Genomic DNA, 12,579 nt, shown 5'->3' with positions numbered 1-12,579 from the left:
TGCGTGGCGTGGGTGGGCGTCCCACGGGTGGCGTGGCGTGGGTGGGTGTCCCATGGATGGGGTGGGTGTCCCGTGGGTGGGTGTCCCATGGGTGGCACTGCATGGGTGGGTGTCCCACGGGTGGTGTGGAGTTGCATGGGTGGCACAGCACGGTGTGGGTGGGTGTCCCACGGGTGGCACGGCACAGCCACGTGTCCCCTGGGTCCCCCGCCCCGTCCCACCCCCCAGCAGCCCCAGGGTCTCCCCGCGGGACCCCACCCCATCCCCCCGTCCCGCACCCACTCCAGCCCCCCGCATCCCCGTGGCAGCACCCACCCCCCACCCACGGGCGCAGCTTCACCCGAGGGGGTCCCCGGGGCGCTGAGCGACGCCGCCGCAGGACGCAGGTTCAGGAGGCGTTTAATGACCTCGGGGGTCCCAAAGCAGCGAGATGAAGCGCGCGGAGCAGGGGGGTCCCCACGCGGGGGGGGGTCCCCCACAGCCGGCCCCCCCCAGAGCCCCTTTCCCGGCACGGGGGTGGCCGGGGGGCTCGGGCCGGGGAAGGAACGAAGCACCCCCAGAGCTGCACGTTGGGGTGGGGGCAGAAAAGGGGCGGGGGGGCCATGGCACCCCTTTGCCCCCCACCCTCAGAAGGGGGGTTCAAGCAGCAGCGATGGGGGGGCAAAGCGTGGCGGGGGGGGGGGTGGCCGGTGCTGTGCCACCGGCTAGCACCAAATGCCCTGCGGGGGCTGGGGGGGACACAGGGGGGTGACCCCCATCCTGCCCCCCCCCAGGGACGATGCTCCTGCCTGTACCGGCGCGGTGGTGGGCAGAGGGTGGGGGGTGACGGTGGGTGATCTCCCCCCCCCCCGGCTCCGTCACTGCTTGCCGGGGGGCCGCTGGTGGGGGGCCACGATGCGGTAGGGGGGCTGGCCGCTGCCACGCTTGCCGCGGGGGGGTCCGGGCACCGCCGTGCCGGGGGGGCCGCTGCCCGAGCCGGGCTCTGGTTCTGCAGGGGGGGGGAAAGGAGAGAGACATCAGGCAGTGGGGGGACGTCAGAACTGCCCCCCCCCCCCCCGTCCCCAAAAAGTCACCCTGACATTGGGTGCTGCGGGTGGGGGGTCCCCTGCCCCCCAGAAATGGGTTCTGCTGCTCTCCGGCCAGGCGGCGGCATCGAGCCCCGCGGCTCTGGCTGCGCCCAGGGACCCCCCCGCTGGGACCAGGGAGGGGGACACACACACACACAAGGACCCCCCGGCTGGCACCCCTGCCTGGCACCCCCGTTGGCACCCCGAGACCTGGGGTCCCCCCTGCAGGAAAGCACAGCTGCAAAGTGGAGGCAGAGGGAGGGGAAAGGGGGGGGGGGGGGCACCCACCGCCCCCCCGCTGGGCACCGGGGCACAGCACGCACCAGGCACCGGGGTCTCCCTTGGGCCAAGGGGGGGTCCAGGGGCTCCCTCCATCCTTGGGGAGCTCCGGGGTTCCCTTGGCCCAAGAGGGGCTCCATGGGTCTGCCCCTGGCCCTGGGGGGCGCTGGGGGCTCCCTTGGGCCAAGGAGCTCCAGGATTTCTCTTGGACCAAGAGAGTCTCCATGATCTCCCTTGGTTTGAAAGAGGCTCCAGGTGCTCCCTTGAACCTTGGGGAGCTTCAGGGCCTCTCTCAATCCAAGAGGACCTCCATGGTTGTCTCTCTCAATCCAAGAGGGTCTCCACAGTCTCCCTTGGCCCAAGAGGACCTCCATGGTTGTCTCTCAATCCAAGAGGACCTCCATGGTTGTCTCTCAATCCAAGAGGATCTCCATGGTTGTTTCTCAATCCAAGAGGATCTCCATGGTTGTTTCTCAATCCAAGAGGATCTCCATGGTTGTTTCTCAATCCAAGAGGATCTCTGTGGTCTCTCTTGGCCCAAGAGGACCTCCATGGCTGTCTCTCTCAATCCAAGAGGACCTCCATGGTTGTTTCTCAATCCAAGAGGGTCTGCACGGTCTCCCTTGGCCCAAGAGGGTCTCCATGGTCTCCCTTGGCCCAAGAGGACCTCCATGGTTGTCTCTCAATCCAAGAGGATCTCCGTGGTCTCCCTTGGCCCAAGAGGACCTCCATGGCTGTCTCTCTCAGTCCAAGAGGGCCTCCATGGTCTCCCTTGGCTCTGGAGGGCTCCAGGGACCTGCTCCCAGGAGCTCCAGCCCCCGGTGCTCCATGCCCGCTCCCGGGGGGGCCGCGGCGCGCCCAGCTCATGCGGGGAGGGGAGGAGGGAAGGCGGCGCGGTTACCTGGCCAGATGATGGCTTCCAGCAAGGTGACCCTTCTAGCCAGGACCTCCAGCCGGGCCTGCTGCCGCAGGAGGGTTTGGAAGCTACTGGCCTGGGGGAGAGTGAGAGAGCAGAGCAGAGCGCGCGTTCGCCCCGCAGCGGGCACGGCACGGGTGGCACGGCACGGGTGGCACGGCACGGGTGGCACGGCACGGCGCGGGTGACACGGGGCGGGTGGCATAGCACGGCGCGGGTGGCATAGCACGGGTGCAGCCCTGGCGGAGGGGGGGTGGGGGGTGTGCCGGTGCAATGGGTGGGGGGTGCCAGGTCTCCCAGGAGGGTGCTCCCCCCCTGGTCTCAGAGGGGTGCCGGGGGCTCCCGTGGCCCCGGGGGGATGCGAGGGGCTCCCCCATCCCCCTGGGGCCATGGAGGGGGGCAGGGGGTCCCTTGCGCTGACCCCGCAGCAGCCGCGGCTGCCTTGATGTCCCCGGCAGCGTCCCGATGGGGACACGGCTGTCCCCTGCCCGGGCAGGTCCCAGCGGGGTGCTCCCTCTGCCAGCCCCCCGCACGTCAGGGTTGGGGGGGACACACACACGTCCCCAACCTGCCTGGGGGGCCACCAGCTTGTCCCCGAGACGGAGACTGTAACGGGGGTACCCAGCCGTGGGTGCAGGCAGGGGGTGCCCCGGTGGCCCTCGCCCTACGAGCGGTCCCCAGTGCTGGCCATGATGCCACAGTGTGGGTGATGACATCGTGCGCGGCTGATGACATCACACCGCAGCCAAGGCACGGCCAACGCCTTGCCCCCGTGCCTGAGCCCCAGCGAGCCAAGGGCCACCGTGACGTCATAGGGACCTGGTGACCTGCCGGCGGGGATGGGGGCCACCCCATGGAGCGGGGGGTCACCCCGGGGGTCCCCGTCCCCTCCCACGGCCCGGGCTGGCCCCCCCCTACTCACCATAGAGCCCAATCATTGTTTCCAAGATTAAAACCCTCTCCGCTAAAATCTTCAGCGCCTCACGGAGCTGGTGCAAACCCTCCCCCTGGGGAGAAGAGAGGGACGGGGGTGAGGGGGGGGGGCCGGACCCCCACATAGCCCTGGGCCGCCTCCCCTGGAGCGGGGGGCACGGAGGGGACGCGGGTACCCCCCCACCTCCCGGCACCCCCGACTCACTGTGACACCAGGGAAGGAGTGGGGGTACCCTGGGGGGGGGGTGAGCCCGCCCTGTGCCCCCCCGTGCTGGGGGTTCCCGGGGGGGGCTGGTTCTGCACCCCATCGCCCAGGTGCAATCGGGGGGGGCGGGGAGGGTCGTGGTGATTGTGTGACCCCCCCCCGCTATGGGAGGGGACCCCGTGCGGCAGTGGTACCCCCCTGCTCCAGAATCGGGGGGGGGGCGGGCACGACACATGACACAAGCACGGCCGGGGACCCCCGTTCCATCACGAGGGTCCCAGGGACGGGACGTGGGCGCAGCCGGGAGCCCCCATGCCACCGCGGGGGTCCTGGGGATGAGCCGGGGCCCTGGGCAGCACTGGGGACCCCCGCGCCATCATTGGGGTCCCAGGGACGAGACCTGGGGGGGGGGGGGGTAGGAGCAGAGGAGGGGGCTGGGGGTCCCCCCCATACCCATCACCGCCCCCCCCGCACCCACGGGTGGCCGGACCCCCCGTCAGTAGCTGTGTTCCCGTTCCTGTCCCCGGTGCCACCCACCACTCACCCAAGCGCCCTTCTCGCCCGGCTCGCCCCTGGGGCCCGGCTCGCCCTGAAACACAGAAAGGAGAGGGGGTGGCGGGGGGAGCACGGGGGGCTGCACCCCGGGGGGGCCTGACCCACCCACGTACCTGTGCCCCGTCCTGGCCGTGGCTGCCCGGGTGGCCCTGGGGACCCTGCGGGGAGGAAGAGCCTGTCAGCACCGGGGGGGGGCACGGCCGGACCCCCCACTGCAGGAGAGGCTGGCAGACCCCCCCCCCCCGTCACCCCCCCAAGCTGAGACCTCCCCAACTCGTGTCATAGCGCTGGGCTGGTGAGGACTCACCCTGTCTCCCTTCTCCCCGGGGGGGCCGGCAGCTCCGGGTGCCCCGGCTCTACCCTGCGCAAGGACGAGACGGGTGCCATCAGGCGTGGGGCGGGGGGGTCTGGGGGGGCTCAGCCCGTCCCGTGCCCCCCACCCCGGTGCTCCCAGCACTTACGTCAGGTCCTGGGGGGCCGGGTGGCCCGATGGGACCCGGGGGGCCGGGGGGACCTGCGAGGAGAGGGGGCACAGCTCAGCTCGGCCCTGGCAGAGTGCCCCCCACTGCTGCACCCCCCCAGGGTGCTGGGGGGGGGGGGGGGGAGGGAGGTGGGGAGGGGGCACTCACCCATCGGCCCCACAGGTCCAGGGGGTCCGGCGGGCCCCACGATGCCCCCGGCGGTGTCAGTGAAGGTGTTGGAGAGGAGCGGGTCCCCTGGGGGGGCAGAGCATGGAGGGTGGGCAGGGGCCAGACCCCCCCCGGGGCTCCCAGCACCACCCAGCCGGGCAGGATCCGGCCATGCCACCCCCAGCCCCCCCCCCCCCCAGCCCCCTCAGCCCCATCACTGGGACAGGGATGCTCTGTCGTGGTACAGCATCCTCCCCTCAGCCCCATCCTGGGGGTCAGCTCGGGGAGGGGACCCCCCCCCAGCACCCCAGCCCCCCCCACCCCAGCCCCTCCTTACTGGGCTCGGCTCGGCGGGGTATCGCTGGCCCCACGGGGGCAGGGGGGCCTGGGGGGCCGGGCAGCCCGGGTAACCCCTTCTCTCCAGGGAGGCCCCTGGCTCCATCCCGGCCGGGCGGGCCTGGGGGGCCAGGGGGACCTGCAGGGAGGAAGAGGAGGGTGAAGACTGGGGGGTCCCTGTTAAACTCCCGACGCCCTAAGCTGGGTGGCGCTGGAGCCCTTCCGAGCCCCAAAATCGCTGCATCGACATCCCCCCGCCCCCCGAAATCTGCCTGCCAGGAGAGGGGTGCTCAGCCAGAGCTGGGCACCAGGCTGGGACCACCCCCCTGCCCCGCAGCAAGACACCCCGTCCCCCCTTACCTGGTGGCCCCATTGGCCCCTTCGCCCCCGGAATGCCCGACGGTCCCCGTCCTCCTGCGTCTCCCTTGGGGCCGGAGGGCCCCCGCACGCCGGGTCTCCCTGCAGCCGAGCAGCACGCTCAGGGGAGCACCCCGGGGACCCCATGGACAGCCCCTCGGCGGGTGCCCCCCACCCACGCCCGGTCCCCACCTACCGTCGTGCCCGGCACGGCTCCCTGCTGCGCCCCTGGTGCGGGTGGGCAAAGCATCGGTCCGGGGGGGGGTGGGGGGGAGCACCCCAAGGGCAGCAGCCCCACGCCGGTGCCCCCACCCTGCCCCAAACCAAAGCACTGGGGGGGGGGGGCAAAAGCCCTTCAGACCCTCCCCGGAGCTGGCCTGGTCCCCACATGTGGCTCAATGTCACCGCCGTCCCCCGAGGACAGCAGGGGTGGGACTGCAGCCTCTTCCCCCCCAAGGTGAGGGGCTCCACGAGGGGTTCTGCCAGGTGCCCCCCCCCCAAATATTGAGAACCCCCGGGTACTTTTCCTGGGCATTGTCACCGCCGGTGCCGCAGGATGCGGGTGGTTGGGGGGGGCGTGGGGCAGCTGCCTGCGCTGCCTGCCTTACCGTCATCACCGGGGCTCCCCCGGGCAGCTGGGGACCCCCAGAGCTGCCCGGTCTCCGGCCCCCTGCCCAGGGTGCTGCCTTTGGGTGCCAGGGAGGTGGGGGGCTCGGCCACCGACAGCCGGGCCACCTGCAAAGAGATGGGAGGGTTGGGTGCCACAGCAAGGGGGGGACACACACCATAAAGTGACACCCCACGGGCTCCTGCGCCCCTCGAGGGGTGGCATGGTGAGCTGGGGAGGTGGCCAGACCGGGGGTCGGTGGCACTTTGGGGGGCTCACCTGCGCCTCGAGGGTGGTGAGCCGGGCCGTCAGCTCCCCGACGCGGCTGCAGTTCAGACACCCTGCGGGGAGAAAACGGGGCGCACAGGTGGTTGGGTGGGGGGCACCCACCCCTCTTTGCCCATGCCGATGCAGTATGTGATGGCAAGGGCGGGGATGACACCCACCTGAGAAAGCCGTGGGGCGCAGGGGGGGCCGACGTGGGGCAGTGCTGGGGCGCCCAGCGTCCCGCAGGGCGAGGAAGGCATGAGCCTCTGCCAAGGGAAGGGGGGGTCAGGGAGGGGGGTCAGGAAGGGGACACCCCTCCCCGGTGCATTGCCTCTGGTGGGAGATCCCCCCCCCAAGGGCCATGGGGCTGGGAAAGCCTGCTGCCCCTCACCCCAAAATAGGGGGGATGTTGCAGGGGCTCCTGCTGCTTCTGCTCCGTCCTCGCTCCTGGGGAGCCTCAGCGCCCCAAACCCACCCGTGGCCCCAGGGCAGATCCCCCCCAAACCCACCCATGGCCCCAGGGCAGATCCCCCTTGAACCCACGTGTGACCAGCCAGATCCCCCCAAACCCACCCATGGTCCTGAACTGGACCCCCCCGAACCCAGCCATGACCACCCACCAGTTGCCCCCCCAACCCACCCCCTAACCCTGAGCCAGACCACCCAAACCCACCCATGACCACATGCCAGATCCCCCCCCAAACCCACCCATGGTCCTGAACCAGACCCCCCCAAACCCACCCATGACCACACGCCAGATCCCCCCCAACCCACCCCCTAACCCCGAGGCCCCCCCAAACCCTCCCTGATCCTGAACCCCATCCTCCCAAACACCCCTGTGGCCCCCAGCGAGACCCCCCAGCCCCGGCTCAGGGGTGGCTTTGGGTGGGGGGGGGGGCACATTCCTGGGGACACTGCCCACATCCACGACCCATCGCGGGGTCCCAGCACCTCGTGCCCACCGAGGAACCCCGGGGACAGCAGCTCGGGGCCACCCAGCGCGGCAGGAAAGGGGTGTCTGGAGCAGAGCTGGCGGCATCGTGCCCCCCCCACCCCCACCCCCGCTCCCCCCGCGCTGCCACCCCACCCCGGCACAGCCACCGCCATGCTGCAGGGGACAGCCAGTGCCGCCCTAAGCGGGCCCAGATGTGGGGCACCCGGCCAAGCACGCACGGAGCAGGAGGAGGAGGAGGAGGAGGAGGAAGAAGCCTCCCTCCGTGCTGCTGCCACCCAGCTGGCTCCGGAGCCCCTCGTGCCAGCCACTGTCCTGGAGACCCTCGGTGCCACCCCGCTGTCCCCAGGGTGCACCCACCCCTGGGTGCCACCCGCTGCCCCTACAGCCCCCGATCCCCCTGTGCCCCACAGAGCTGGGGCCGGGCTGGGACTCACAGCTGGGGTCCCGGGGGAGAGGGAGGGAGGAGGATGAGGGTGACGATGGGGACAGAGACACCCACCCCCCGGTAAGGAGGCAGGCTGGGGAGCAGCTGCCGAGGCGGCAGCGCCCGTCCCACCACGCACGGCACAGCCTTGCACCCATTCATCCACCCACGCGCAGGCAGCTGCCCACCCGCCATCCAGCCGCGCGCAGGGACGGCAGGCAGGCAGGCAGGCAGGCAGGCAGGCAGGCAGGCAGGCCGGCCTCCCCTCGCGGGCACAGCCACAGCCACAGCCACGCACCCACCCAGACAGGACCGGCCATCCCCACCCCGTGCATTTATCGACCTTTCCAGTTACCCGCCCCTGGGCACAGCCAGCCGGGCATCCATCTGCCCACCCACCCCTGCACCCACCCAGCCAGCCAAACACAGCACCATCTGCCCGTCTGTCCAGCCAGCCACAGGAATCTCTGTCTACCCACCCACCTACTGACACAAGAACATCCAGCTGGACATCTATCCACTTATCCATTCATCCATCCATGGGCACAGCCACCCACCCACAGGAACGAACATCCATCCATCCATCCATCCATCCATCCACCCACCCACCCACAGGAACATCCTTCCATCCATCCTTCCATCCTTCCATCCATCCTTCCATCTACCCACAGGAACATCCTTCCATCCATCCTTCCATCCATCCACCCACCCATCCACAGTAACATCCTTCCATCCATCCATCCATCCATCCACCCACCCACCCACAGGAACATCCTTCCATCCACCCATCCTTCCATCCACCCACAGGAACATCCTTCCATCCATCCTTCCATCCATCCATCTACCCACAGTAACATCCTTCCATCCATCCTTCCATCCATCCTCCCACCCACCCACAGGAACATCCTTCCATCCCTCCATCCATCCTTCCATCCATCCTCTCACCCACAGGAACATCCTTCCATCCTTCCATCCATCCGTCCATCCATCCATCTACCCACAGGAACATCCTTCCATCCCTCCATCCATCCTTCCATCCCTCCATCCTTCCTCTCACCCACAGAAACATCCACCCATGGGTCCCTCTCTCCACCCAGCCCACCCCACCGTGCCCATCCCCAGCAGCGATGCCGATGACCAGCCCAGGCACAGCCCCTGGGTGACACCACGCCACCCCGACCTCGGAGAGGACCAGAAGCCCAGCACCGGGGCAGGATGAGGCCCCTTCCCACAGCCGTGCCGGCTCCCACCTTCCTCGCAGTTGGCCCCGGCGTGCCCGGGGCAGCACCTCCACTCCAGCGCCGTGAGCGTCTTGTAGGTCACCCTGTAGATGGGCCGGACGATGGTGCGGTAGCTGCTGGCACAGAGCAGGGCAGCGATTTCAGACCCATCCCGGGTCCGAAACCCTGGGGGGTGGCGGAGCACCCCAGGGTGCTGGGGCGGGATGCCGGGTGCCCTGCTCCCAGGGGACGCCGGTGGCACCGCTCACCTGCCCCCGCTGCAGGCCAGGGGCCAGCGGCAGCCCTGGAAGACCCGCTGGAGGAAGGTGCCGTTCTGGACGTGGCACGACACCGTCCGTGTCACCGTGTAGGAGCACCAGTTGCTGGAAGGGAAACCGCCGGCACCGTCAGCCCTGCCCGGGGGACGCTGCGGTGCTGGCGGTGCCACCTGGGGTGTTGTGTGTGTCCCCCCCCCCCTCCATCCCAGGGGTTCTGCTGCCCAAATTACCCCGGGAGATGCCCACCCCCAGCTTTTGGGGTGCCAGTGGGGGACCCTCTCGGGCACGGGCTGCCCTGGCACGCCGGGGGGGAGCTGGGGCCCCGCATTCCTGCCGCATTCCCGGCCCGGCACAGCGCTGGCGCCGGCTGGCCTGGAGCGGGGCCCGGAGCCCCCCCCTGCGCCCCCGGCCCACCCCGCACAAAGGCTCCTTTCTTTGGGCGCCCGCCTGCCCCACGCCAGCTCCTCGTGCCAGGCTCTGCCCCCCCCCGCCTGCCCCGGGCAGCCCCCCCCTGCCTCAGTTTCCCCCTGCCGTGGCAGGCAGGGCTCGCTCTGCCCTCGGCATCTCCAAACTCCAAGGCTGCGCAATTTGGGTCAAAACCCAAGCTTTTTGGGACCGCCGCAGCGCTGCACGGCCCCTGCAAGCAGGGAGGCGGTGGCGGCGGGGACGAGTGGGCGCCGCGGGGGGACAATTGTCTGGGAGGTGCCGGGGGTGGTGGGTGGGTGGGGGGGGGCACAGCAGGGTGGCACAGGGCTTTCCGGCCGGGCAGCGTCCCAGGCGGGCGCCGTGCCAGGGCCACGAAAGCGCCGAGCGCGCCGGAGCTGTCTCCACACTACTGCTGCCACCCCTCCCGATGCCAAGCGGGGTGCCGGGGCTGGTGGGGGGACAGCGGCACCTCCGGCCCCCCCCATACCCAGGGGCCCATACAGCCCCCCAGCATCATTCTCCCGGGTGGGCTACCAGCTCCCGGGCGATGCTCCCCGCGCACGCGGGGACGGCACGAGCGCTGTGTCGGGAAGCGGCCGCGCTGTTTCGGGGTGCGGATGCAGCAGCGGTGCCAGCCCCGGCTGCGGCGGGTGCCCGCGGGGATGGGGATGGGTCCCAGCTCGTTTCGCCTCCCGCCTGGCAGAGGGAGGACGTGGGGGAATGCCCTCCCGGGGAGCGGGGCAGGAGCTGGCGGGCATCGGCGTGCGAGCGCTCGCATGGCCTGGCCTGACCCGGCCCACCCGCTGCCAGGCCGGCACTCGTGCACCGAGCGGGCCCGGGCTCTGCTGCCGGGGCATGCGTGAACCTGGGGCAAAGCCCACATGGGGTTGGCTCCAAATCCCACCCCCCTTCCCAAAACCAGCTCGTTGGCTTCCTGCCCCCCCACCCTTAAAACCCCCCCACCACCACCTCTTGGGCACGTGGGACCCCAGTGATGCGTTAGCGCAACGAGAGGGATGGGGTGGGGGCTTGCGGGCCCCCCCAACGGCAACAGCAGGGTGGTGGGTGCTGGGCTGGGGGATGTTGGGGTGGGGGGTGCACGGCAGGGTGGTGCCAAGGTGCTGGGGGCTTCCTGGGCTTGGCCAGGAGGGGAAGGGGAAACGAGGCGGCTTCTGCCCGTCGCCTCGCCGACCCGAGCGGAACCGGGAGGTCCCGGCAATCCGGTGCCGGAGACACGGCCAGAGCCAAAGATTTCCTGTAAACAACCCCCCCACACCCCGCCTGCCGCTCCGGCGGGACAGCGTGGGACTGTGGGGACAGGGACCGCAGCCCCCCCCAAACCAGGCAGCGGGGTGCCCCAGCCCCTGCCATCTCCCAGGGATGAGCAGAACCCCGGGGCCAGCGCCGCTCACCGTGCTCCAGCCCCAGCAGCCCCAGTGTGCTCAGGGGGCCCCAGTAGCCCCAGTAGCCCCAGTGTGCCCAGGCAGCCCCTGCAGCCCCAGTAGCCCCAGTGTGCCCAGGCAGCCCCCGCAGCCCCAGTAGCCCCAGTGTGCCCAGGCAGCCCCCGCAGCCCCAGTAACCCCAGTAGCCCCAGTGTGCCCAGGCAGCCCCCGCAGCCCCAGTAACCCCAGTAGCCCCAGTGTGCCCAGGCAGCCCCTGCAGCCCCAGTAGCCCCAGTGTGCCCAGGCAGCCCCCGCAGCCCCTGCAGCCCCAGTAGCCCCAGTGTGCCCAGGCAGCCCCTGCAGCCCCAGTATGTCCCAGTAGCCCCGGTAGCTCGCGTAACCCCAGTGCTGCCGCTTGCCCCAGGAAGTCCTGCTAGCCCCAGTAACCCCCAGTAAGTCCAGCTAGCCCCAGTAACCCCCAGTAAGTCCAGCTAGCCCCAGTACCCCCCCAGTAAGTCCAGCTAGCCCCAGTAGCCCCCAGTAAGCCCCAGCTCCTGCAGCCCCCCGCAGCCCCAGCAGCACAGACCGAGCAGCCCCTGCCCCGCCGTCCCCAGCAGCCGGTGCCCGCCCCCCCCCCGGTACCCGCCGCCTCCCGAGCCCGGTACCCGCTGCACCCCGGTACCCCCTCGGCTCCCGCAGCCCCCCGTGCCCGGTGCCCGCATCCTCATCTCCCCGGTGCCCCCCCCCCCCCCATACCCGGACTCCCCCTCCCCGGTGCCTGCGCTCCATCTCCCCGGTGCTTCCCGCTCCCCGTCCCGCAGCCCCCCCCCCTCCCCGGTGCCGGTACCTGCGGGCGGCGGGCTGTAGCACGGCCGGGCTCCAGGAGCCGGCGGCGGGCGGCGGCAGCAGCAGGCAGCAGAGGCACAGGCAGAGCCCCAGGGGTACAGGCAGGGGCAGGCAGCGGCGGCAAGGCCCCCGGGCACGGCCCGCCATTACCGCTCCGCTGGGCACGGCGTGGGGCCGCGCTGCCCGGGCACCGGCACCGGCACCGGCACCGAGCGGGGCGGCGGAGGGGGAGGGGAGGAGGGGGAGGGAGGGGGGAGGGAGGGGGAGGGACCCCCCGTCCGTCACACCCCACCCCCCCCCGCCTTCCGCCCCGCCGGCACGGGGGGTCCCGCCATGGGGGGCGGGGGGGCGTAACCGGGGACACACGGACACACGGACACGGACATGGACACACGGACACACGGACACACACACAGACACACGGACACACGGACACACACGGACATGGACACACACACGGACACATGGACACACACATGGACACACGGACACGGACACACACAGACACACACGGACACACACAGACATGGACACACACACGGACACATGGACACACACACGGACACACGGACACACGGACATGGACACACAGACACACGGACACACGGACACACACGGACACACAGACACACGGACACACACGGACACACAGACATGGACACACACACGGACGCACGGATACACGGACACACACGCACGGACACACGCACGGACACACACACACGGACACACAGACACATGCACAGACACACAGGCGCACACACACGGACACACGGGCACACACACACGGACACACACACGGACACACAGACACACACACGGGCACACACACACGGACACACGCACGGACACATGGGCACACGCACAGCCGGGGGGGCAGGATCGGGGGCAGGACCG

The 12,579-nt window shown here is 70.6% G+C and overlaps 1 protein-coding gene across 6 annotated transcripts; it reads right to left on the bottom strand.

Moving 5' to 3' along the window:
- Positions 1–385: 385 nt before the first annotated feature.
- Positions 386–11,906, bottom strand: EMID1 (EMI domain containing 1). 6 transcript variants are annotated; one of them, XR_012838146.1, is made up of 16 exons: positions 11,684–11,906; positions 9,020–9,133; positions 8,781–8,887; positions 6,331–6,417; positions 6,164–6,225; positions 5,886–6,012; positions 5,281–5,379; positions 4,922–5,059; positions 4,585–4,671; positions 4,417–4,469; positions 4,263–4,316; positions 4,069–4,113; positions 3,945–3,989; positions 3,185–3,269; positions 2,248–2,338; positions 386–988 (listed from the first exon to the last, which is right to left on the bottom strand). XR_012838146.1 is itself a non-coding variant. In XM_075769655.1 (15 exons), the coding sequence occupies exons 1-15, from the start codon at positions 11,827–11,829 to the stop codon at positions 858–860; spliced, it is 1,380 nt and encodes a 459-aa protein (XP_075625770.1). In that variant the 5' UTR covers positions 11,830–11,906; the 3' UTR covers positions 769–857. The 6 variants fall into 6 exon arrangements, 5 of the variants coding, with proteins under 5 accessions (XP_075625770.1, XP_075625768.1, XP_075625772.1 ...); XM_075769655.1 differs by lacking the exon at positions 2,248–2,338 and having other exon boundaries at positions 769–988; XM_075769653.1 differs by lacking the exon at positions 3,185–3,269 and having other exon boundaries at positions 769–988.
- Between the last annotated feature and the right edge of the window lie 673 nt (positions 11,907–12,579).

Source organism: Balearica regulorum, chromosome 17 (genome assembly GCF_011004875.1).
Source record: "Balearica regulorum gibbericeps isolate bBalReg1 chromosome 17, bBalReg1.pri, whole genome shotgun sequence".
NCBI lineage: Eukaryota > Metazoa > Chordata > Aves > Gruiformes > Gruidae > Balearica > Balearica regulorum.
This window is presented reverse-complemented; position numbering and strand designations above follow the sequence as displayed.